The following is a 27,690-nucleotide window of genomic DNA, read 5'->3' on the forward strand; positions in this document are numbered from 1 at the left end:
TATTTACAGCACTTTGATCCTTATGCCCCCCCTGTGGACACAATGTTGTAACTGTCTCCATTTCAGAAAGGAGTGTGAGCTGGTCCTGGTGGTGTGGGCACAGGAATGTTGGCTCGAGATCGATCCTTTGCTTGGGCGGGGATGAAGAGGAGCTGGTCCTGGCAGTGTTGGCATGGGGGAGCTGGCGGGCTGACCAGCTCAGCCACCAGCCAGGCCCAGATCCAGGCCTTTGAGCTGGCTCACCCCATCATCTACCAATCTTTGAGCTGCTGGAGCATGTGAAGGGGCCGGTCCTACAGACCCAAAGCTGCAGGATCTCCATGACACGGGACAACAACAGGATGTCCAAGAGGAGTCCCCATGAGGACCCACGATTGATAGTATAGCAGAAGCCAGAGGCCTCAAACCAGACCAATGACTCATTGTAATGAACATTTGTAAGTAAAGTTGTTTGAGAAAAACGAGTATATACTCTTTGACACACTGTGGCGTGCCAAGGCTCCCACGTGAGATGGGGTTTGGGGGGAGGTGGGGGAGGAGGTTACAAGGGTGGAAAGCAGCTGTGGAGGGGCTGGGAAACGAGTGGGATTTGGGGTTCATGATGTGAAATTCACGAAGAATCAACAGAAATTATGCAAATAAACAAGTTTTTTAAAGGAAGCACATGACTTGGACTAAGTGTCTTAGAGGAATCAGGGGTGGGATTGAAACCCAAGGCATGTGGCCAGAGTCTGAGGTCTTCATCTAGTTTCTACCTTCCCCGTGAAGCTTTGGGATGGGGATGCCTGTTTGACCTGGGCAACTCACAGAAAACCGGCTTGCTCAGGGCTTTAGAAGAGGTCATTGGTCTGGTATTCAGCTCTCTAATGACTACCACACATACTTAGCCTCTTGCTCCACACACACAGAGGGTGATCTGTCTATTACTTCTGGTTTGCAGAGGAATTTTAATCCAGCAACATGGCTGCTCTGACAAGGGATCACATCCAAAGACTTTCTAGGTCTGTGTGATCTGGCCGGAATGACACAGCTTTAATCCCTGTGGCTGGAATACATGCCCTTAATACACAGCTTTAATCCAAAATAATGAAGGTAAAGTTAGTTTGTAGAAGCAGCCATGTTTGAAAGTGACATCTAATTGAGAGGCAGACAAAGTAATGAATCAGAGATAGATTTGACAGAATAGTCTATATGCCCAACTCTCACAAGAACAAACAAGAAAGAGAGGCAACCTGAGAGAGCAGTGCAGAGAGAGGGAGAGGGAGAAAATGAATGGGATGGAGATTGGATGGGGGAAGGAGGGAGGAATGGGGAGGGAGGGAGGGAAGGAAAGAGAGAGAGAGAGAGAGAGAGAGAGAGAGAGAGAGAGAGAGAGAGAGAGAGAGAACAGGTTGCAGGTGAGCAATTCAGTCAAAAGCCAAGAGAATGCTTGGAGAAGCATTTGGGCCAGAACAGGCTGAAATAAACCATCCAGTTCAGAAAGAGCTAGAAGGGGTGAGCTTATTCAGCAGTAAGCCTCTGAGACAACAATTACATCTGGCAAATAAAAGATATTTTCACACTGGTTTTACTTCCAAACCGATCGGTTAATAGCCTCAGCCCTGACCCACCTCCCCGACTTGGTCTCAGTGGATAGAGGGGCCCCTGATCTCCCAACAACCCCTTGGGCAGCAAGGGGGCAGTACCCTACACCCACGTCACAGCTGGGATGCTTTCTGCCTGTCAGTTTCCTAAACAAAACAAACAACTAAACCCCCAACAACCCCTGCTCTGCTCCCCACAGCAGGACGGACTGTGAGCCCGGAAGTGAGGAGCTGTGTCTTCTAGGGTCTCCAAGACCTAGTTCGGTGGTCATTAATTTCTGTAGGGGAAACCTGGGGGAACTCGAGTTGAAGACCCCCCTACACTGAGGTCCCTTGCCCTCCTAAAGAGGCCAACTCACCCCTGTGGTGTGGAGTTTCATCTTGAACTTCTCCAGGTATAGCCATTGCTTGGCCTCGTTGGGGTCCAGGTCATGGTAGAAGTCCCTTGCAGCATATCCAAAGCTGTGGAACTTCCTCTCTGGTGTCAGCAAGATGGTGGTTGGGGTCTTCTGGTTGGAAACACCAGGGTCACCTCCTTCCCATCTCCTGATACCAAGGAAAAGCAGAAGTTACAGGTCTTTGAAGACCCCGGTCTAGTAGGCACAGTAGAGCTGAGTCCCTGCAGCGTGTCTCTGTATCAACTGGTTAACCTGCAGACGCACCTCAGTCAGAAGGAGAAGAGACAAGAACCAGGTTCTAACTCAAAATGAGTTCTGCATTTGCCTTTCACTCCACGTTTACTGGGCAGCTACTGTGTGCCCCATGCGGGTGACACGTGGGCACAGTGCTGATTATGCTTCCAATAAGCCAGAACCTGGGAGGTCATATGTAGGTTGATGTCATTATGCAGGTGAAGGCAGGTACAGGATAGAACAAGGCCTGTCATTGGAGGAGAAGGAAGGATGGGTGGGAGAAAAGTTTTAGGGAGGCAGAGGAGGCAGGAGAGAAGAAGAGGCAGCTGAGAGAACCTGGTGGTGGACGTTAGGATTCCTCTCTGCACATAGATACAGGTTGTTATGACTACTCTTAAGGGATGGGTGTGTACAGGATTTTGTGCTGTCTAGATGGTCAAATTATATCTTATCGATTGGATCAGAGGGTATTGTGTGATGTGTTCTTTCATGAGGTGACTTAATTGAGTTCAAGAGAGTGTATGGTGGCCACCACGGAATTGGGAAGCGTATGCCTGGCGTGGTGGAAACCAGGCAAGAGAGCTGTGAGTGAGGGCAGGGCAGCCTGACAGGATGCTGTGTTGGAATGGCTCATGGACAGTGGGTCAGAGAACAGATGGGGCAACGTGGAGCTGCTGAGATAAATTAGCGCTAGTCGGAGCCAGAGCTAGCGAGACCACCAGGGTACGCTCAGGAACTGGTTCTGCTAGTTTTGTTTGTTGTTGTTGTTGTTTTTGTTTTTCACTGCAACATTTGCAAGCATTCAGCAGCTGACACGAATACAGAGCTAGCCAGATTCCTCTTCTAAATAAGACAGGTATGAACAAATCCATCGAGATGTGCCTGACTGAATGGAAAGAGGGAGCCCAGGGACATGGCCTGAGGGTCCAGAGGAGGCAGAAGTAACAGCTGGTGGGACCCAGGAGAGAGGACTCAGGAGAGAGCAATTACATCTCAGAAGGAAGGTCACTTCAGGCTGCTTTAGGTGAGCTGGCCCAGGTGGTTAAGTGATGGCGTTAGTCAGGCTAAACCTGTGTACTCGAGATGTGCTGTGTGCACGAGAAGAGTGAGGGGTGGGCTGGGACAGCGGTGGAACAGGGCTGGAGAGATCTGTGAATGACAGGGAACAGGTGAAAATCTAACAAGGGATCAGGGATGCTGCTGTCCAGCACAAAGGCAGGTGTAGAGGTCAGGCCTAGCCTGGGGCAGAGCTGAGAGAGAGACTTAGGGAGGGAGAGGAAAAAGCCAAACAAGACCAGAGGGCCAAGGCAGCCAATGGCTATGGTGCTGATGGGGCGCTCAGGGGACCCAGGAAGGTGGAGCTCAGAGATCTGGAGTTCTGGGGAGGAGGGGGCAATAGGCGGGGAGCATCCAGAAGAAAGAGCACATGTATGTAACCGAAGGAGGGGCCCCGGACAGCTTCCACAGCTCAGCGGCAGCCACGCTGACAAGCTGGGGACCATCCTGGGCTGGCCAGTTGTAAACAGAGGAGGAGACACAGGTGGGGACAGAGGAGGAAACAGGTGGACAGACATAGACATGCAACAGGCAGGGCTGGAGTCGGCTCAACCCCAGAGATATTTCCTTCTCCTGGACAGAAGGAAAAATAAACTCTAGGGAGAAGGGGTGGGAAGGGTGGGCTGTTCATTTTCTTTGCTTCTTGGGGTTCCTTCCCTCCAGAAGCCAGGGCTGCCAGGAGTCCACACTGTCCCCTCCCTGCCAAGCGACCTGGGAACAGCCTTAGTGCCAGACACAGGCCCGGCCCAGTATAAGACAGAGTAGCTGCCGCCCAGGCTGAGTTCTAACCTGTTCTGAGCATCACCACGTTCAGCATGAAAAGGCCCTCACAAGGCAGACTGGTGCCTCCCTCCAGAGGGACCTCTGCTAAGATAGCTGTGGCACCGTCTCTGCCCAGACTTCCAGTCAGGGTGCATGTTACCCCATAGGCTAAGTGCCCCAGACTTGCTGTGAGTCACTTTTTCAATGACTTTAGACAAATACTAACGCCTTACTCTGAGATCGATCAATTGCTGAATCCCTGGGGACGTTGTCCCACTGGACCCCAAGGACAGTGGTGTAAGTGAGGGCTGGACAGACTGCTGTGTGCATTAAGGATGCCCTAGAGCATTTTGGCTTCAGGGTCACCAGGCAGAGGTCTGCCCTTCTCTGCTTTCTCCGGGGGCTGGGGTGTTTTCCTTGCAGGGAAGAGCTGGCACCTTCCTGCTCACTTTTTTTTTTGTGTGTATGCTGAAAATCCCATTCACAAAGAACACATGAGGCAGACACCGCCTTTATCCCCATCTCTGGAGTGAGGGAAAAGAGGTGTGGCAGGATCAATAACTGCCCGTGGTCACACAGAAAGTAGCCCGTGGGTCACCTCCATCAGATACTATACAGGGAGCCTCCTGGCTTCTCTTACCCAGGTCAAGCCCTGGAGTCACTCTAGCTGGGATTCAATTGTACTGCACAACCCTTCCCTAAACTCTGTGAGAGTTAACCCGATGGGAGCTTGTTGTCTGGACGTTGGCAAGGAGCACAAGGAGTCTAGAACTGAATCCAGGGTGCTCTCCTGCACACAGGCGACTAGCCTACCCGCAGTCCGCACGAGTATGGTGCCCAGCCCCCCTGGTGTCCCTCCCCCTGCCACACCCACCGCATCACATGGATACATTCCGGCTCCTTGGTAAAGCTGTAGGCATAGCCACTGGACGTGGTCCCAAAGTCGATGGCCACCACCACGAGAAAGGTCTGCTGCTCGGAGACGGGGTCAGCATCATTCTGCAAGTGCATGGGGAGGCACGGGAGGGTGAGGGCCAGGCCTCACCTTCAGGAGGAAGCCCCCACCCTGCGCAGTTTGGCATTCGCTGCAGGCAGACCATCCCGCTCAGGCAGGCCAGTCCTAGCTCCCACCCAAAAGAGAAATGAAAGCAGCCCTAACTGGAGTGTAGGTCAATAGCCTGAGGCTGCCCCCTATAGATGCTAAGGGTGCCCCCTATAGGTGCTTCCCTTTATCCGCTGAGCATACTGGCTAACTATGAAATGCTGCCATGGGCAGAAGCCCAGATGAGTGTCTCCTTGTGCAGAGATGGTCTCCCCACTATTGCTGTACACAGGCCCCTCTGCAGAACCCCTGCCACCACTCGAGGCTCTCAAGAGCTGATCCTCCTGTCTGCTCACACTACTCTCCAGGCTGATGCCTCTGCAAACATCAGGCACACCTCAGAAAGCTTCTCCAGGCCCAGGATAGGAAGCAGGCTTGGTAGAGTACATTTGCTTCTACAACATCCATGTGCACACAACAGGGGGATGTGAGAGGCTGCCTAGAAAAGGCAGCTGACATATGCACACAGACACACAGACACACAGACAGACAGACAGACAGACACACACACACACACACACACACACACACACACACACACACACATGCTCCCCCAGAAGGAAGGTCACTTCAGGCTGCTTTAGGTGTGCACATGCACACGCACACACACATTTCTTACCAAGATGTGGGAAGGGGACAGAGGTGTTATTCCTGTGTCCCCGAGACTCCGTGCTGGAGATGAATATGCAGATGTGGGGGCCGTTTCTAAAAGGAAAGACAAAAATTAGCTTCTTAAAACTGAAGGCCAGCCCAGAGAGCAGAAAAGAGGCCAGTGTGACTTTGTCCCTACACACACGGGTTCTAAAAAGTCTGCTACCACAATGAACAGGGCCGTTCCCAGCCAGGAAGGCAGGATGCCCCTGCCCAGGCCAGAACCCCTTGTTCTTGGCCTTTAGAACTGGATGTCCCTACCCCTTATCTCTAAGTGACTACCAGGCCTGTCACCACCGCCCTCGCCTCTACCTCCTATAAGCAGAAGACAATGCTCTGTTCCCAGAATGGCTCAGCTCTGGGCCGAAGGCCCTGTAATGCAGATTCCACAGTGGACCAGTGCAACCTGAGTCATGTGCAGGAGGATGTGCTGGTCTTCTGAGCAAAGCACTTATCATCTTCATCAGAGCAGTTGTGGCAGCTTGCAAGAGCCCACCCCAATAGGATGACAGTCCCTCAGAGAACAAGGGATTGGGGGAGTCATAAGACCCTCATCTGAGGTTCCAAGTCTTTCCTCCCAGCCTCTGCATATGACTCTGCCCTAAGTGCAGTGGCCTTGGAGGCTGGGGAAGTGCTGGAGTAGAGTACGCAGGCTGGGGAACATTATGGGGGCAGCTCGTCTTGGGTGGCCATGGAGAAGCCATCATCCCATGCTGGGTGTAGATTTCCTAGGGTGGCTGCTTCATGGTCACCCATGCTATGTGTGTTTAATAACCACATTGGTTCCTCAGTCTGACCTTTAGGGGAATCATGTCACTGGAACTTCATGACAGAGAGATTACTTAGGTCTCCCCATAGAAGAAATGATTGCAATGGAGAGCTCTGGAAGAGTATCTACAGCCCTCAGGTGGCCAAACTGGAGAGGACACACTCTACCTCAGGGCTAACAATTCTTGTCCATGGAATATGGGACATGAGAGCAATTCCCAGGGACAGCATCCAGTGACTGACTGACTGACCTATCACCTTCCACAGCACAAGCCCCTCCAGAGCGCAGTGGGGTCACATCGTCAGGGATGCTGGAGGTTTCCAACATTCAGGAGGGAAAAAGCAGCAGCCAAAAGGTAGCTGGGTTAGTTGCCCTGGCCCTGGAACTGATCTCGATAAGGAACACTAGGTCAAACAGAAGGACAATGGCAAAGTGGCATAGATGGCTTGTTGCCCCTGGCCCTGGCCCTGTTGCAATGATTTAAGTACAGACATTTGTTCTGGGGCAGTCTCAGGGGTCCCAAGGACAAGACATGCTGCTCCTGGTCAATGCTCGAAAGATCCACAGTGCTTTTGTGCCCACTGCCCAGGGCTGGCAGGGCCCTGAAGCAACCAAGCAAAGACTTGCTGACAGAGCTGCCAACCAATCAGGGAGACAACAGCCAGATGCTACACCCATCGGTAGCAGGAGCCGGGCAGTGCTCTGGAAACCCTGCTAGTTTAGTACACAGCTTAATTCCATGTGGGCGGAAGATGGGTTGGCTCTCTCTGGGAAAGGCTCTCCTCTCTGGGGGAGCATGGGGAATAGCTCCATCTGCTAAATCGCTTTCTGTTAATCCCAGCCTCTTGCAGAATTGTTTTTTTCTACTTGGTGGGAATTCAAACAGCATCATTCCAGTGGCTCCCGAGCAGGCTGAGGAGCGAAACAGACCGTGAATGAGAGAATGGGAGAATGTGAAGTTTCCCATCTGCAAGTCACTTCCTATCTGGGCTCATGGCCTTTCTCTTCCCCAGAAGGCTCTGTGAGTTTAGGAGAATATGGTCAGCTTCATTAGCTGTCAGAGACATGCAGCTCAAAACTACAATGACATCAGGGTGTGGTGGTGCACACTGTTAATCTGAGCACCTGGAAAGCAAGGGAACATGAATCACTGCGTTCAAAGCCAACTGGTCTACCAGAAATTACGATGAGACGCTACTTCACCCACACGGATGACTATAATTTTTAAAAGGAAAGAAAAACAAGTACAGAAATTGGAAGGCTGGTGCCTTGCTGGTGAGATGCAAATGGGCCAGCTGCTGTGAAAACGGTTTGGCTGCTCCTCGAAATGTCATATGTAGAATGACTACGTGATCCAGCAATGTAACCAGTAGAGACTTGGAAACCGGCTCACAGAGAGGCTTGTATGTGAACGCTCACTCCAGCAGCATTCACGATAACCAAAACTGGGAACACACCCATGTGCCCGGCCACAGAGGAAGGAGGACCGTGGTTCACCAACACGGTGGGATAGTATCTGGAACAGTGCAACCATGTGCTAAGGTGACAGCATTCCTACACACGCTGTAACACCAGTGAACCAGGAAACAGTGGAAATAAGACAGACACGAAAGGACAAATACTATGTTATTTCCCTAGCATGAACTATGCTGAACAAGCAAATCCAAAAAGATAGAAAGTAGGTAAAAGGTGTCCAGGAGCAATTGCTTCAGAAGCCCAGAGCTCCTGGCCAGGCGATAAGAGTTTTGCAAATAGCGATGCTTGTGGCAGGCACAGCATTGGGAACAAAAACCACGCTGCTCATTAACTGTACATCAAACATAAAATTGTTTCAAAGGGAAGTTCTGTGTTAATGTATACTCTACCATAATAAAAATATTCATTAAGCGCTCATCTTGGGCTCGTGATGTACCTCAGTTAGCAAAATGCTTGCCTAGCATGCACAAAGCCCTGGGTTTGACCCCCAGCACAACAGAGGGGCCCATACCTGTAATCCCAGCACTGTGAAGGTGGATAGGAGAATCAGATATTCAAGGTCATCCCCAGATATTTAGGGAGTTTAAGGGCAGCTTGGACTACCTAAAGGCCTTTATTTAACAACCAAACTTATCTTGTTTATCAGAGGACACGACCATTCCTGTTCCTATTAGTGCCCATGTCCGCTGCTCTTGAAAAGAGAATGAGGTAAACTCTTCTCCTCAGCTATCCTGTGAAATACTCCCAGCTTTGCTTATTTCCGAGCACGGGGAACCTCTTTTTATAAAAGCCAGAGGAGGACTCGTATCTCCACACTGGGGCCCAGCCAGGCAACCCTTACCCTGGTGGTGATTCCATCCTATACGAAGCCCCTGGGGCAACCTCGGGCAAGTTGCCATCCACCCGGGAGCCACCCTCTCTCCACCTGCTACCTTGAAGGCCTGAGGCCGTGTCCACACTTGCACAGAAGGTCTTGGAAGATACCAAACATCTAATTGCCCAGAAAATCTGGTGTTGGCAATTAGCAGACAAGCAGCCTGCACAGGGGCTGCACACAGCCTGCTGCTGCCTGATCCTGATTATCTTGTCACTTGGTCCTTCTCGAGCTTTGTTTATCCCGTGACATACAGAGCAGCACGCATCAAGCCATGCGCTGAACATGCACGGGCTTTGGGACCTCAGGGGACACCGGGATACACTGAGGGCAAAAATCAAGGATGGCAGAGGTGGGTCCCGTCCTCCCCTCCCCCGACACATATGGCACGGTATTGAGCAAGTCATTTGACTTGCGGATCACTTTCCAGGCCTAGAGGCAGCCGAACTTCATGGACTTCTTCCATCGGAAATTAAAAGTGAGCCTCACTGTGCAGACTTCAAACTGATCTGCATAGACAGGGAGGGTGGAGTGGTGACATTCTCATAGATAGGTGCAAAACTGAGTTTTAAACCTCTTGGGGAAATGGAATAGCCCCACTGTAATCCCTGAGGGTACAGGGGGAAGCTTAATACTGCTGCACTGACAGTCCCAACCAGGACTGACTTTCTGAGGGTACAGGGGGAAGCTTAAGTCTGCTGCACTGACAGTCCCAACCAGGACTAATTTCCTTTGTGCTGTACACAAGTCACAGTAACTAAACATACACAAAAGGACAGTGGAGCTTGAAATCTTTCCCGATAGATGGAAGATAACAGGCAAGAGAACTGGTCCAGGAGAGGCTACGGGTATAGGGAACACAAGTGTGTCTCTGGCTTTTGCTTAGACCAAGGTCATCTACAAAAGGAAATGCCAGGTGTCACCGGTTCATGCTGCTGTCCAGTGACAGCTCTGTAGGACACGAACTCAGACAGCAATCGTGACACCAAAAGCTCAACCTGTGGGAAGATTCTTAGTAATGGTCTTGGAGGAAAAGGAAACTTAGCTTAGCTGTAGAAACAGGGAGGGAGACCGCTGAAATGTAGATTAAAGGTAAATGCTTTACTAGGAAGATGGTCAGGGCCAGAGCTGAAAAACCTAGGAATCTGGAGAATTACATGCCCGTGTTCCCGCTCAATCACACAGTAACTGTCCAAGGCTTGTCCCATAACACTGTGGGTGGATTGGCTTTCTGTGGCCATGACAGAATACCTGAGATTATCAGCTGAGAAGTCGGAATGGTTTATGTTTGACTTACATCTCAGAGGATTGACTCTGATGGTTTTGCCCTATTGCTTTGGGTCTGTGGTGGGCATAGTCATGGTGAGGATGTGTGGTGGAGGAAGTCCACTCTGAAATCTCCTCTACACCAGGAAATACAGACAGACAAACAGATAGACACACACCACATACACACACCACATATACATACATGCACACACCATACACATACATATTTGCACACATCACACACACATACACATACCACACACATACACATACCACATACATACTACAAACCACACACACACCACACACACACCACACACACCACACACACACCACACACACTCCATACCCACATACTATACACACACACCACATACACATATACACACACCACATACACATACACACATACATACACACATGCAGACACCACACACACACATACCACACATACATAGTAAACACATACCACACATACATAGTACACACACCACAAACACACACATACACACACCACACACACATACATACACACACCATACATGCACACACATACCATACATGCACACACCACACACACCACACATATACACACACATGTACACATAACACACACATAATACATACATATACCACACATATATCACACACCACATATACACACCACATATATGCATACACCACATACACATATACACACACATGTGCATACACACACACACACACACACAGAGGTGCAGGGGACGGAAAGGCTCTCAATGTCTCCTTCAAAGGCTCCACCTGATCTAACTTCCCTGAAGTAGGTCTCACCTCTCAAAGGCTCCACTGTCTCCGGTAGCTTTGGTAGGAACAACAGAGGGACTATATAGTTTAAAGCCCCAGGAGTTAGAAAGACGGGGACCATTTCAAAGATACAAACCAACTGAAAAACCCTGGAGAGGCTGAGAGGAAGTGACCCTGGTGCTTTCTCATGAATGGGAATTTAACTGTTGAGTTTCCTACACTAATAATTGTAGATAACTTTCTTTGTGTGATACTAAGAATTGAACCTAGAGTCCCACAAATGCCAAAAGTGCTCTCTCCCACTGGGCTGTAGTGTCAGCCCATGTCTCAGATAAGTTAGTATCACCCTGGTCTTATACAACTAGGCATATAGACTATCTTTTAAAAAAATACTTTAGTGAATATTAAATCTGGTTCAGGATCATGTTTGTTGGTTCACTTAAAATGACTTTTGCAGCACAGAAGGATGTAGGAAATCAAAGTGTTTATGCAGCAAAGTAAGCAATGAGCAGATAGAAGTACGCTGAACCAATGAGTCTCTGGCTACAGGATTCCTTGGAACCTGAGCCTGGCACAGGGGGTGGGGGGGTGGGGTGGAGCAGCTACTTAGTTTGACCCTCATGGTTTGCTGTAATGGCTAGGGATTAAAATATGGGCTTCCTCTGGTCCCAGATACAAAGCGAGGCACGTAAAAGCAGGTCGCTTTTTATTTGCTCCCTCTAATGGCTTTCATCAGAGCCACACTCTTAGGATGAAAATAAATAAATCAAGTCTTGTGAAGGGAGTCGTAATTCATAAACTTGCTTGCTGTCCTTTATCTCTGTGGGGGACATTAGTCAGCAAATGGCAGAAGGCCAACTCCCCCTGCAGTGTAAGGTACACGGAAATCAATCTCGCACCCCAAATGCAATGCTTTTGATGATGATGATGGAGCCACTGGGCTAGCCTTACACTGTGGAGCTCCAGACTCCTGTGAGATGTGACAGGTGGTCTCATCACAGGCTTTCCTGCCTGAGAGCTCTCTTTGCTGACTTGTGGATTTATGTTTCTATTAAATAAACAGTCCTTTCCAAAGGTTCACAACTTTAAAAATGCAATATACATACACATGCACGTATGCATCATATACATATACATCATCAACATACAACACACACATACACACCTACAGATACATCATAAATATATAACATACAACACACATACATATCTACATATACATCATCAACATACAACACACACATACACACCTACATATACATCATAAACATATAACATACAACACACACATACATATCTACATATACATCAACATACAACACACACATATGCACCTACATATATATCATAAATATACACAATACATATACACATCTACGTGTACATCATATACATATACATCATAAACATACAACAGACACATACACACCTACAGATACATCATAAACATATAACATACAACACACACATACATATCTACATATACATCATCAACATACAACACACACATATGCACCTACATATATATCATAAATATACACCATACATATACACACATATATATATATACATCATATACATATACATCATAAACATACAACGTATACATACCTGTATACATATACACATACATATTCCATTTCTTCTTTCCTGGGATGACAGGTATTAGCCTAAATCAAAGCCTATGTGAAGAAGCCTGTTCCTTCTCTCCTTAACACCATCTTTGCAGTAACATCTTGGAAAACTGATCTGCTCAAGGTCATGTGTAGGTTACTGGGAAATGTCTTTTGGGAAGGAGGATAAAAAAAACCCTCTTTTATTGCCCTGGAACAAGCTTCGTGGCTAGCTGAACTAATGCATTATACCAAGCTGAAGTTCCATCTCAGTAAATAATTGATGGATTTTTTTAATTAGCATGGTTGATGTCCAGAGTAAATGGAAATTTTATTAGCATGAGTGGGAAGACCCTCTCGCTACAGAGAACCCTTAATATAAAATAACTGCCCTCTGGATGCTACGTCATAATTATGGAAATGAGCACTCCATGGTTGAAACCCAAGTATCCAGTATGGGCCAAATGGGGGCTGTGACAATGGCCTGCCTCTTCTAGCAACCCTCCCTGCTTCCTGGACAGTCCAAGAGATAAGACCGAGAACAGTGAGGTCTCCCCAGTCAGTGAGTTCCCAGAGATCCTTGGCTGGGTAGCGCACTTTCTCCATTGCTCAGGTTGAAATGTGTGTTCCTAGGCCTTCAACTTGTGCCTCGCCATGTGCAGGCAACTACTGGGAGAGGTGAGGAAATGCTTTCTAGACCAAAGCTTACATAAATCAGACTCAGCAACCATGCGTCATCCGGCCACCAGCACCCTGCATTTAGAGAATCTCCATGCATGGTCTCAAGATAGTTCGGTCCACCAGCTTCCCACACCCCCCAACCCCCGCCATGGACTCTGTTCCACCGGTTGAGGTCAGGTCTTGCTTCCTGTCTGATTGTCCTTGCACCTGACACGTCACAGGGTTATGAATAGTTGAATGGACTGGTGAATGGATAGACAGAAGAGCAGATAGATGTGTGTGTGTGTGTGTGTGTGTGTGTGTGTGATGGCTAGGGTTAATGGCCAGCTTCATGGAATCTAGAATCACCTGGACATGCCTAAAGGCAGTGATCTTGATTGCCCTAATGGAGGTGGGAAGACCAGCTCCTCTGAGGGTAGCACCACCCCCTGGTTGTGACCCTGGGATAAGTCAGTGGAGAAATGCAGCTGAGTAACCAGCATTCATCACTGCTCGCTCTCTGCTTCTTGAGTGGATACAATGTGACCAGATGTTTCAAGCTCCTGCTGCCATGATTCCCGGCATCCTCAAACTCTGAGCTGGAATAAAGTCTTTCTCCATTAAGATGCCTTTGTCAGGGTGTTTCATCACGGCAATGGGAAACCACACTAAAACAGATGGATAGATGGATATTTATGTGTGCCCAGGAGCGGATCTGGTGACTATTATCCACAGACTTGGGGCAACAATGAGGTCCTTCCCAACTGAGGCTCCAACCTCTCAGTCAGTGTATTTGGAATGCACCTGCCAGGTTGCCACTAAAATGTAGAATCAACTCTCAAATCAGCCAGATATGCCTCTCTCCTCAGACACCCTTTTTACCAGAGGAATCATCATTGTTGTCAGACAAGAAGGTCCTCTCCTCTCATCTCATTCCCTCTCCTTCCTTCCCTCCCTCCATACCTCCCTGCCTCCTTCCCTCCCCTCCTCCCTCCACCCCCTCCATCCCCAAGATCCATCACTTCTGTTTCTTACACCTCTCATTTCTTAGTTCACGTTCTGCAAAGTTACTACCACAGTCTTGCTCCAGACCCTCTTGGCCTTGATCCTGCTTGGTCCTGACAGTGCAAGCCACACCCACCTTGTAGTCAGTTAAAATACCCTAGTCAGAGCTGAGGTCCCTCTGCTTCAGCAATCCTGTCAGGGGCTTCCTAATGTGTAGTCCAATGAGAGAGAGCCCTGTCTACTGATAGCTCTCACAGCTCAAAGCCCACCACCCTCCATCTAGGGCCTCTTCTGTGTCTTACCACACCACATCTATCCAAGGATCCCAGAGCACTTTGCCTGATTGGTTCCTCTGCACAGGAGAGTATCCTGCTTCTTTAGTGAGACAACCCTGCCTGGTCCTCCAGGCCTCATCCTCCCAAGTCAGCCCTTTTGGTTTGGGTACCAGAAGAACGAACTCTGCTCCGAGGAACCGGCAATATTCAGGCGCCAGCAATGCTAAACTGGGTTTCTCTAAGAAACAACCACAAGGAAAAAGAAAGGGTTGGGGACATGGATGAGAGGTTCTCAGCCTGATGGGCATTAGCACTCTCCAGAGGGCTTATTAAAGTGAATGCTTCAGCACAACCCCCACTCCCCCAACAGGTCTGAGGCACTAAATGTGAACCCACAGGAAGTTAGTTCCCAGGGTCTGACTTAGCAACCGGAAGAACTCAGAACACATCAACCACAGGGATCGCAACCTGTGCATTCTTCCGGGATCATAATTTTTTGTATAACTCATGAGATGAGCAATGTAAACATTGATCAAATATTGATGATGTTAATTAAGGGTGTATTATTCAGAGTGTAGTTGTAGAATCCTTAAAAAAAAAAAAAGATGCCCTTCAGGGAGACAGCCTCGAATATTCACGGATGAAGGAATACTTGACTAGGAATTGGGCTAGAATGATATGGGAAGGTGTGTCTTGGTTGGTGGAGTGGCACACCCAGTGTGATGATTTGTATATGCTTGGTCCAGGGAGCAGCACTATTAAAATGTGTGGCCCTGCTGGGGTGGGTGTATCACCGTGGGTGTGGGCTTCAATACCCTTATCCTAGCTGCCTGGAGCTAGCAGCCTTCAGATGAAGATGTAGAACTCTCAGCTCCTCCTGCACCATGCCTGCCTGGATGCTGTCATGCTCCTGCCTTGATGATAGTGGACTGAACCTCTGAACCTTGTAAGCCAGTCCCAATTAAATGTTATCCTTATAAGAGTTGCTTTGGTCATGGTGTCTGCTCACAGCAGTAAAACCCTTACTAGGACACCCTGTAAGCACAGCACTTGGATTGTAGACCCAAAAGGATCGGATGTCTAAGGTTAACTTTGCTGCCCTGGTTAGTTTTTTTGTCATCTTGACACAACCTAGAGTCATCTGGGAGGAGGAAACTCTAAGTGGATAGTTGCCTCCATCAGATTGGGCTGTAGGGCATTTTCTTAATTAATTATTGCTATGGGAGAGTGCAGCCCACCGTGGGCGGTACATTGTCCCCCGGCAGGTAGTCCTGAATCCTGTAAGAAAGTAGGCTGAACCTGGGGAACAAGCCAGTTGGAAGCACTCCTCCACGATCCCTGCTTCAGTTCCTGCCTTCGTGCTCCTGCCTTGAGTTTCTGCTGCAGTTTCACCCTGCAACCCCAGTAAGCCGTCCACGCGTTTGCTTTATTCAAACCTGAATTGTTAGAAACTACTGGAGGTGCGCAAGCCTGGAAGTCGGTTGGGGAAGTTCTCACTGAATGCACACTACACGGAAGCTAAGAGATTTTTATGTGGAACTCACAAAATCGGTCTGGGTGTTGCCCAGCAGGATCTGGGCTCTCTGGCCCTGGTCTCTACCCTTGCATTCCACCATCTAAAGCCGAGAGATAGGTATTGTCCATACAATATGTAGGACTGGGCACTCCCTTCCCATTCATTGTTTTAACTTTTATTCTTCTCTCATAATTACATCCTGACCACAGTTTCCCCTCCTTCCATTCCTCCCAGTCCCTCCTCCACCTCCTTCCCCTCTCTAACATCTCCTCTCTTTTAGATAGATGTAGAGGATCTAGCTCAGACCTGGGTGGAGTCTGTGTTTGTGGCTTCAGTCTGTGAGCACCTGTGAGCCCTGTGTAGTTTGTTCTTGGGTCCTGTCTCATGGTGTCCTCGACCCCTGTTTCCTCCCCCACTTCTGCAGGGTTCCCCTGGCTCTACCCAGTGTCTGGAAGGGTTGGCTGTGGTCCCTGTGTCTGCTCCCATCAATTGCTGGTTGAGGCCTCTCTGATGACAGTTGGGCTGGGCACTGATCTGTGCGTATGGCAAAGCTCACCTCTTAACATTGCTGCATTGGGCATTGATTTTACAATGCATGAAATACGGTGACACATCCAAATCGTAACAGGTATCAATGAAAATCCCCACTTTTACCTACGAGCAAAAACTATGGGGGAATCGTGCACTCCCAAGTCCTGCCAGTGGCCATTTATGCTCCGAGTTCAGGCAACCAGGTAGGCAACCACATAGCTGTGCCTTCCTTGGGCTACAGAACTGAACAAGAGCCTTCATTTTCAAGCTATTAATTGGTTGCTAATTAAATAATTATTCATAATTAAAGATTAAATAATTGGTGTTTAGTGTTATGTTACATTGTGTTTTATATTTATATATTGTATAAAATATATCATAATTTTAACATATAGTAAAATGTTTGCTTAATATTAAAACTACTAATTAAAAACCACTTCCCAGATGCCAGCCATTGTGTCTAACTTTTCTTCTTGGGGCCACATTTTACTCCCCCCAAAAATGAGGCTGGGTAACCACAGTGATGTATTTTATTGTGCACTATGAGGATTAAGCAAAAAATACCTATCAAACCCAGTGCCTGACAAGCATCCATGACAAGTTCTAGGTGTTTTTTCCACCAACATCACCATCATCACCACCACCATCATCATCATCACCACCACCACCATCACACTGGTCCAACTGCTGCAGAGGAAATGATCCGTGGTTACACCATGGAACAGGCAGAGTGCCCCCAGACATACAAGGTCAGTAAATGTATTCCCCTGAATTTAGATTCTGTGGGTTTGTTCATCAAAGCTGAAAATCCACACCAGATAGAAATGTGGCAAGTAGAACCTACAGGAAAACTTCTAGCAATGGTCGGGAACAGTGAGGGTCAGGGCTGCCAAGGCTGAGATGGACTCTCTGGGCTTGGCTTCCCACTTAGGATGTCTGCTCACCCAGGGGCACTTCTAGACTAGCCACGGAGAATATGGGAGGCCACACAGCCTTGAGCAGCCTTTTTGCCTTTCTTGCAAGAAAGCCTGATTTCCCATCTAAACACTAAGGTCAGTGTGGAGCTCTTCTCTGCCTGAGATAGACCCTTCCCAGTTAATGGTAAACATGCCTGGGGGGAGGGGACTTCAGAGGCCACTGCACAGCTTCTGGAACTGCTGTGAAGCTGAAGAACATGCTTCTAATGCCCAGTCAGCTGGGCACGCACTGAGCAAAGAACATATCCCCGCCACCACAAGTCCTTGGGAGGGAAAGGGGGACAGGAGGACAGGGCAGGCAGATGGAATGTCTGGGTTCACCTCTCTCTAGCTGAACTCTCTCAGCTAACCATGTGCCCCAAGCTAGAGAACTCGGACACACCCTCCAACATTAATGCAGCAGGTACCTGTGAGAGCAGAGCTGTGAGCACATGACACAATCCTCTGCAGAGCTCCTTAGTGGAAGAGATGTCCCAAGGCAGATGGGTAAATGATTCGCTGACCTTGGATGGCATCTCACAAGCACAGACGGCTGCATCATTGTCTTACGGGCAGGTGCTATCCCATGTCAAGAACTTATGGGCTACGACTTCTCTTAGCCACCAGGATGTGGCAGCATAAGGATACAGTCACACAGCAGGTAGTGCCAGCACAGGTTTACTCTATCTTCTCCGTTAAACACTCAGAACCCAGCATGCTGATGCAGCTGCCTGCTAAAGGGCTGAGTAGTGGCCACCCTCCCACCTTTCCCTCCCTGGCAGACAATCATTTTCAAAGTGCTGTGAAATAAACACTAAGATTCTGAATACTCATTGATACAATCTAGCTGTAACTGACTGATACAGTGTAGTTGTAGTTGACTGATACAGTGTAGCTGGCCATGGCCGCTCATATTTGTGATCTCAGCACTTAGAAGGCTGAGGTAGGAAGATCAACATGGGAAGCTAGCCTGGGCTACATAGTGAGTTCAGGACTCTTCTGAGCTACAGCATAAGACCCTGTCTCAAAAAGACTAAGCGAATTCTGTGTGACTATTCTCATGGACAAAACTTCTGCTCCCAGAAGGTAAAAGCAAAAGCAGGCCAATGCTCAGAGGCATGAGGGAGCCCTGGGAAGAACGAGGCACAATCACTGCCCAGCACAGCCTTGGGAAGAGTCTGGTGGCTGGTGTCCAAACTGCAGGGACACCTCCAGGACCGAACACCTCATTCAGTACAGCTCTTGCACCATGGGTAAAACACAGGGAGAGCCTTGGTGGCTTGCAGGGAGAAAAGAGAAAAAGGTTTTCCTGAAATCTTAAGATTTTTTAAAATAAAAACCCATAATTCTTCTCAGTGTTTTTATGAGACTGGTAGGCTATCTACTGTGCTAACAAGGCACCTTACTTCTCAGTATCTGTAATAAAAAAAAAATCTTGAGTGGTGAACTTGCATGCCAATGAGAACAGAATCCTTCAACTGGGTCCAGTTACTGATTAACACTAGGCTTCGCTAAGGTAACTCGTAAATGGCAAATTTTGAAAAAGGAAATTTTCCTCTTCTGGTGGAGCTGATTTAAAAAGTACTTAACTCAGAATTTAAAAGGCAGGAGAGAGAACACCGGTAGATACTGAAGAAGTGCTCCCCAACACCCCCTCACCTCCAGGCAGGATCTGTTCAAAGTCTTTTATCAAGAAAAGTAAGGGTTTATCGAAGTTACGTCCCAAGGAAGGGGTTTAACTCTAAGGTGTCTCCACAGAGAGGTGGCAAATCCCAAACTCCTCATCCCATCCACCCCAACCTCCACCCAACCATATGGCTAGGCAAAAATGCAAATTATTCCCCCTGAATTCTTTACAGAGCTGAGGAAGGGAAGAAAGTCTGGAACAGAGCAAAGTCAGGCAATAGAACGTGTACTGATTTTCAGGGACATGGAGAGACTGCAGATAGCCTGGGTGTGTGTGTGTGTGTGTGTGTGTGTGTGTGTGTGTGTGTGTGTGTGTCTGTGTCTGTGTCTATGTCTGTGTGTGTGTGTTATGTGAGCATGAGACGGCTTAGATTAAAGTAGTCTCCTAGGGGGGTTGTGGATTTGGCTCAGTGGTAGAGGCCCTGGGTTCGGTTCCCAGCTCTGGAAAAAAAAAAAGTAGTCTCCTAGGACCCTTTGTCTTGGTCTCATACCCAGTCCAGAAATGCTTGAGCCCAGGAGATGAGACTTTGTACTGTGACCACTATGCACGGATGGCCAATAGCTCCATCTGGGCTTAGGGAGGAGATCTTGACACCCACAGTGGTCCATTGCCCCTTCAGTCCTGTTCTGGTCATTCACAGGCATAATCCCACAAGGATGCAGCACTCTGGCTTCAGTCAGCCTTAGGGTGGCCTGCAAGGACAGCCTCTGACCCTACTGTTATCTTTAACAGCCCTCGTGGAACTCAATTAACCTCACCATCTCCTCTGCAGAGTGGAATGCGCCAGGCATCCCCACCCTGCCACGCAATGACCAGCCTGACTCCTGCAGCATACCACTGAACCCGGAATGTCTGAGTCCCGTGTTGACCCTCAGATGAGGAAACGCAGGGCTGGTCCCAGGGATGCTACACAAGCCTTTACCTCCCACGTACTAGGAGAGGGTCCTGGATGATGTGGGCTGAGAACGCTCTGGATTACTGAACAAGAAAGTTCCAGAAGCTACACATGCCACTGAGAAAGTAGGTGACTGGTCGCTGGGCAGTTACTTCAGCATTCCCTGCACAGGAAATCAGCAGAACCAACCAGGGACTTAGTAAACATCAGCCCAGTCTGTGTGTCTGTCCCAGCCCTCTTCTGCCTACCCCACCAGGCTGCCATCATCTGGACCAGAGAACAGGCAGTCCTGCGAACTTCGTCGGGGTGGAGCTGGCTGACTGTGTGCCCTCAGAACTGAGCTTGCTACTTCAGCTCAAAACAATGAGGGAGCAACGCAGAAGCTGGGTGAAGACAGACTCACACAGTGGGAAGGAGGCCCCGGGGGAGTGACTGCTGACTGGAAGGGGACTTGTGCTGAGTGAGGAAGATGCAGAGGAACAGAGTAGACACCAGGAGAAAGACAAAGTGGCATGAATTTCCCTGAGGCAACACCTCTCTCTCTCTCTCTCTCTCTCTCTCTCTCTCTCTCTCTCTCTCTCTCTCTCTCTCTCGGCTGTTTTCTGCCTCCAGGTTGTCCCCTTGGGTCCCATCTTCATCATGAATGTCCTCACGTGACCCCCCCACCTCTAGTATCTGCTGAAGCTCTCTATTGTTCTTTGCATAAGATTTAACTGCTTAACCAATCAGATGCCTTGATTAGGCTCTCGCTACTCCCCCCTCCTCATCACTGCCCCTCATGCAACCCTCTCCATCAGCTGGGTTGTGCTCTCTGCCATCTGGGAAGCCATCTGCTGTCCCCTAGACCGTCCCCTGTACTGTCTGCAGCCCCTTAGTGGGGGAGGAGCTGACCCTTCTGGCTGATCTCTGAGGCAGGACCCACCTCCAGCCACTCCTCCAGGGTGGAGGATGGGACTGAGACCTCAGAGTTAGCTGGACTCAGGGATATCAAGTCCTTCCTTCAGCATTTCTGCCAAAGGCAGGACTTTTCCCCAAGCTTCAGATTCTATAACTACAAACAGAGCTAGCAACTGTCACACTCATGGAAGACTTGTAAGAAAGCCCCAGTACTCATAGTATACATGAAGAGTGTTCATGAACATGGGCAACACCTGCCACCTGGCCACACAAAGTCAATACACCGTTAACGGTCCCCAAGTCAGTCTTGAAAACTTCTACCCAGGTCCAGACTAGGCATGGACCCATGAGTAGCCCCAAAATTACTACAGCAAGTAGGGCAGACGTTGACACCCGGTCCCCATGCTAGCCTCCTGCTCATGTGCTAAAATCCCTGCACGGCTAAACATAAGCCAAGCCTATGACCCAGTAACTCCACTCTCCGGCCTTTACCCGTGAGACATGAGGGTCCGTGTCTAACAGGAGATTTATTCCAGAATGTTCGCCACGGCAGCAGTTGTTTGGTTGTGGTTTTCATAGATGTCAAACCCAGCTCCAAAGAGAATGGACAAGTGAAGTGTGGTTTAACCATGAAGAGCTACCACTCTGGTAATTAGACCCAGCAACTGGGACACCAGAGCAACAGTGAGCCTCCAGATCCAGACTGCTGCAGAGTTAGAGGCCCTGGGCAAGGAGCACTCACTGAAGACCAGGGAGCATTCACTGAAGACCAGGGAGCACTCACTGAAGACCAGGGAGCACTCACTGAAGACCAGAAAGCACACACTGAAGACCAGGGAGCATACACTAGAGACCAGGGAGCATACACTAGAGACCAGGGAGAACACACTGAAGACCAGGGAGCACTCACTGAAGACCAGAAAGCACACACTGAAGACCAGGGAGCACTCACTGAAGACCAGAAAGCACTCACTGAAGACCAGGGAGCACTCACTGAAGACCAGGGAGCACACACTGAAGACCAGGGAGCACACACTGGAGACCAGAGAGCACACACTAGAGACCAGGGAGCACACACTAGAGACCAGGGAGCACTCACTGAAGACCAGGGAGCACACACTGAAGACCAGGGAGCACACACTAGAGACCAGGGAGCACACACTGAAGACCAGGGAGCACACACTGGAGACCAGGGAGCATACACTAGAGACCAGGGAGCACTCACTGGAGACCAGGGAGCACACACTGATCAGGGAGCACACACTGATCAGGGAGCACTCACTGATCAGGGAGCACACACTAGAGCACACACTGACTGGTTCCCTTATGAGAAGTTCAGAACAAGCAGGCTGGGCTAGGGAGTCGACCAACACTGAGCAGGGATGCAGGGAACTTTGTGGAGTGCTGCGATTGTAAGAGCTGGTGATGTAGCTCAGTTATAGAATGCTGGTCTAGCATGCACATATCCCTGGATTCCATGTGCTGACTGCATAAACTGGGCAAGGTGGCACATGCTTGGAATAACACTTAAGAGACAGAGACAGAAAGATGAGTCCAAGGCCATCCTCAGCTACACAGCAAGTCAAGGCCCACCTGAACTGCACACAGTGCACATACATGCGCACACACACAAAACAAACTGACAACCCAACAAAGCCCATCTATTTTGCCTGATGTGGTGCTTGGAACGTGTTGCTCCTTGTTGCTATGGTAACAAGTTATTAGCACTTAATGGCTTAACACAAAAATGACTTCATGCTCTTATAGGTCTAGAAGTCAGGCATCTGAAATGGGTCTAATGGCCACATTCAAGTTATGAGGGCAGGGCTGATTCCTTGTGGAGGTGCCAGGGAAGAATCCATCCCCCTGCGTTTTTCAGACTCTCAGGGACATCTGCATTCCTCAGCTCAGCTCCCCTCCGACTTTACAGGCGGCAATGCTGCATCTTTAAAATGTCATGTCTGATTATCCCATCTGTCTCCTTCCCTCACGATAGCCCTTGAGTTCACATTGGTGCACCCAGATAATCCAAGAATATTGCTTTCCCTTCTCCTAACCGCACCTGCCTGGTTCCTCTGTCGTGCCAGGTAACGATCAGAGTATGTTCCGGGGAGATACTGGCTTAGTCCATTTGGGATGTAAGAAAATAATAAAGTTACCATTTGAATGCTAACCTGCAGCTTTAGGGGTGGACAGAGGTTGGCTCTGGGTGGGGCTCCCAGCTGTTTCCTCTTTCCTTCCTTTTGATGATTTGATACAGAGGACAGGGAGGCTTCAGCCATGAGAACCAATGCTGCTGAGCTTCATACCCTGGCCCTGTCCAGGAGATGTTGAACAAAGTGTGGTCCTTGCTCCTACTTCTCCCCTGCCTGTTTATCCGGATGCCCTGCTGCCCCCGGAGCCTGCAGACCCAACTGCTTCTGGCCACAGCGCTTGTCCCGCATGGACTTTATGTCTTGTTTTTTTGCTCCAGGGTCCTCACCCTCCATTAACTTCCAGCAACTACCTGGCTTCCAAGCCCTGAGGACTGATCCTCGAGACACTCTGGTGCAGGCCTCTTTCTCAGCTCTATCCTCCCAAGTGAGGAAAGGAAAACTCAGAGAGGTTTAGGGGCTACTGAGTCCTCGCAGCAGGTCAGAGCAGAAGCTTGAGCTCAAAATTCAGTGGGTCCATGTTACCACCTTCCTCCCAGAGAAAGTTCAGATCAAGAGACCCTGTCCAAACATATTGGGAGTGTCCTTGCCCTGATCAACCCACCCCTCCCCCAAGGTCCCAGTAGCTACACTTCATGGGTGTAACTTCTGACCTTAGACTACTCAGATGCTCTCTAGCTGAAGTGAGTCTTCTCAAAGGCAAGATGGAAAGGGTAAGGGGACCGACACTGATTGGGTCTGGCCTCCAGCTTCCCCACCTGAATCATGGCCCTCAGCCTGAGTGCTAAGTTCAGAGTTCAGTTGCCAAGTGTGGGGCTATCTGGAGCTGGAAATGTGGGGTGTACTTGGAATGGCCTCAGAGTCCCACCAGGCCTAGAGGAAGGGTGGGAGAAGGGTGCATGGAGTGTAAGCAGAGGGAGGCTGAATTAGAAGGAGCCCGAAAGCCCTCCTGGGACAGGGGAAGGTATACTGTGATACTTTCTTGAGTTGAGGGAGAGCAAGTGGTCATCGCAGTACATAGACATATTTGGGGGAGGGGCTGTGTTTGTGTTCTGCAGTTTGTTTCAAGCTGATGACTGCAATTGTCTTAGAAAGTGGGTTTGTCTTCTCTCCTGCCCCTCACCACAGGATTTTGGAGAAAAACCTTTTTTTTTTTTTTGGTTCTTTTTTTTTTCGGAGCTGGGGACCAAACCCAGGGCCTTGCGCTTCCTAGGCAAGCGCTCTTCCACTGAGCTAAATCCCCAACCCCGAGAAAAACCTTTTTAAAAAAAAAAGATTTATTTATTGTATTTTATATATTTGTGTGGTGTGTGTGTGTGTGTGTGTGTGTGTGTGTGTGTGTGTGTGTGTTTGTGTACTCCTCACATACACAGTATCTTCAGAGGTAAGAAGAGAACACTGGAGCCTTTGAGGAGTGGAGACCACCAAGTGGGTGAGGTCAAGTGTGCTCAGCAGGGGTGCGTGCCCTCCGGCTTCATCAGGCCACTCAGCAAGGATGGCGGTTTTCTGACTGAACCTCATTCAGTGCACAAAGTTTTATGTTAAAAATGAGCCACACAGAATGAGGTGAGCTCTGGCATTTCCACGCCTCCCTCCACTGAATCCCACCCTGGGGGGGGGGGGGGGTGCTGCTGTCCAGTGTAAGCACTAGCGCTCAGCTCCCAGCACACAGCATATGGAGGTCTCAGTGAATGATCACTGAAGGCCCAAGGAATGTGGTGTTGGGAGAATCTGTGTCCATAACCAGCCAGATCCTGTGGGTTCACGTTTGATTTAACCAAATAAAACCAGAAGTTTCTACCATCTCTGTCTCTTTATGTGAATTTCAGTTTTTTTCCCTCCTTAGTACCTTCCAATTCTGTGGTTCCCTCTCCTTCACAAACCTCTACAGACACACACACACACACACACACACACACACACACACATATACATACTCACACACACACACACACATCCATGCACACACAGACACATACACTCACTCACTCATACACGCAGAGACATACACGTACTCGCAGACACACACAGACGCACATAAACACTCACACATACATTCACAGGCAGACACACACATATATTCACATACACATATACACACAGACATGCACACATGCAGATATACACCCCCACACACAGAGACACACATATACACTCATACACACACACACACACACACACACACACACACACACACACACACACCTCTCCCTGAACAGGTCTGGCAGTACCCCAAACACAACAGCAGGATTAAAGGCTTGACTGAGTCTTCTATGTCACCCATAAATTCTCTCCCACCCCATCCACCACAGCATGATGCCCCAAAGGGTCGGTGTCCTTAGGCCAACATTCCTCCGCTTCCCAGTGTCCCATTGTTTAAATGTACCCAAGGCCACGCCGTAGAGACAGCCCTCAAACTCACGGGCTCACGGCACTGCAAACTGGGGAACAACTAGGACTAGATGACAGCATGGAAGGAGCCAGGCCTCCCTGGTGGTGGCAGCCGTTCTGTGCTTCAGAGGACACAACCATTCCAGCTCTGCGTGTGGTACCCTCCACTCTGTTATGCTGCAGCCAATGCACTAGATCCAAAGCAGACACCAACCAACGCTGGGCTCTTGAATTTCCCGGCCTCCAGAACCAGGACGGGCAAACCTCTACACTTTACAAGCCACCCAGCCTCAGGGGGTTCGCTATCACAACAGAAAAGGCACTATTGTTCTCCTCTGGGGCACCCCTCAAACCACCAGGCTGAAGCTGGGTGCTGCTACCTCAAACCCCCTCCTCACACTCCCATCACCCCCATTCTTGGCTTGCCCCAGGAAGCAGCACAGCCCGGATGTCACCAGGCACACGTTCTGCACTTCGGCATCACTTTCTTGGATTCTGTCTCTTTATGTGGACTCAAGGAGGTGGCTCTGACAGGTGTCACCCTCTGGCTTTAACCACTCCTTGCTCGGACACTCCAAGTCACATTGACTGGCATGCAAATGGCAAAGCAATTGCAGCTCCCCAGTTCAATGGTCCCAGGTTGCCTCAACTTCCCAACAAATCATAACCCATAAAAACTGTGAGTCTAAAGAGCACTGACTGCTATTCCAGAGGTCCTGAGTTCAATTCCCAGCAACCACATGGTGGCTCACAACCATCTGTAATGGGGCTGATGCCCTCTTCTGGTGTGTCTGAAGACAGCTTCAGTGTACTCATATACATAAAATAAATAATTCTTTAAAAATAAACTGTGACTCTGAAAAGGTGTTGACCCAAAAGTGGACACCGAGACATTTGTTTCAATTTAGCTTTTCTATATTTTTATGTGTATGGGTGTTTTTGCTTGAATGTCTGTGAACCTTGCATGAGCATGTCAGATGTCTGCAGAGGTCAGATCCCCTGAAAATGGAATTACAGGTGGTTGTGATATGCTATGTGGGTGCTGGGGATCGAACTCAAGTCCTCTTGATGGCTTTTAACTGCTGAGCCATCTCTCAAACACCATGGCAAGTTTTTAATAAACCCTGTTTCTGGTAAAAAGAAGACAAAGTAATACTAGTTTATCCCTGATGTTGCAAACAATTTTCTTTTCATTCCAAATTTGGTGGCCTAAAATGACCCCTCATTTGTAAAGAAATTCACAATGGTCATTTCTCATCTGAGGTCCCCTCACAAACCCTTCATCTGAAGGCTTGACGGTTACTACATGGCCCATGGCAGCCTTACTTGTGCCTGATACAGCTGGGCTATCGTTCAGGGCTCCAGCCACCCCCTGTGTGGAACTTCCAGTCTGGTAACTTACATGTCCTGAGTAGCATAGAAAGAGCAGTGCCCAACACAGGCACTGCTAGGCTAATGGCACTGGTTATGTGCTGCGTGCTAAAGGTTTGGTCCCTGGAATGAAGAGAGAGTTAAGGGGTGTTCCTTAGGTCACTGACTGGGATCAAGCTCTTGATCAGTAGGACTCCAGGACTCTGGTGTGACTGTCTGCCCCCACCCACAAAGTAAGCAGCCTGCTCACAACCCAGCACCCTACAGGCCTAAAAGCAGGTCCACCCAAGCATGAGCTGAAAATCTTTAGAGAGCCATGGTCCAAAACAAACCTTTTCTCTTTATAAGTTAATTCTCTCAGGTATTTTACTATAGCGATAGGAAGGTAACGTGGCTGGTGCCAAGCCTCCGCTGTGTTCTGAAGTCCATCTGGCTGAAACAATTCTCACGGATGAACCCTGAAGCCACTGGGTAACAGCAGTGTATACCAGGATGTGTGAACGTGGACTTACTGTGGGCTGTTCGGGTAACAATCTACCATAAGGGCATATGGTCTGTGACAGTTAATCACGACTGTCAGCTTGACTGGACTCAGAACCACCTGAAGGACAAACCTCTGGGTATATCTGTGAGGGCATCCTTAGAGAGGTTTAACTGGGGCGGGAAGAACCACCCCGAACATGGGAGGCCCCTACTGAGTAAAAGGAGAAAGCCTGAGAGGCAGCAGCCACTGCCCTCTGCTTCCTGACTGGACACAGGACAAGCACCTCATACTCTTCCAAC

The 27,690-nt window shown here is 49.0% G+C and overlaps 1 protein-coding gene across 4 annotated transcripts in view; it reads right to left on the reverse strand.

Annotated features, from left to right (window-relative positions):
• The window catches only part of Hspa12a (heat shock protein family A (Hsp70) member 12A), a 161,392-nt gene that overhangs the window by 27,276 nt on the left and 106,426 nt on the right, over positions 1-27,690 (reverse strand). For all 4 annotated transcript variants that reach the window (XM_063288266.1, XM_017589080.3, XM_063288270.1 and 1 more), the window contains 3 exons: positions 5,755-5,840; positions 4,908-5,032; positions 1,943-2,129 (listed from right to left, as the gene is read on the reverse strand). In XM_063288266.1, coding sequence (XP_063144336.1) covers positions 1,943-2,129; positions 4,908-5,032; positions 5,755-5,840 — 398 coding nt within the window. The remainder of the gene's footprint in view (positions 1-1,942; positions 2,130-4,907; positions 5,033-5,754; positions 5,841-27,690) is intronic.

The sequence above is a fragment of the Rattus norvegicus genome, chromosome 1 (genome assembly GCF_036323735.1).
Source record: "Rattus norvegicus strain BN/NHsdMcwi chromosome 1, GRCr8, whole genome shotgun sequence".
Lineage (NCBI taxonomy): Eukaryota > Metazoa > Chordata > Mammalia > Rodentia > Muridae > Rattus > Rattus norvegicus.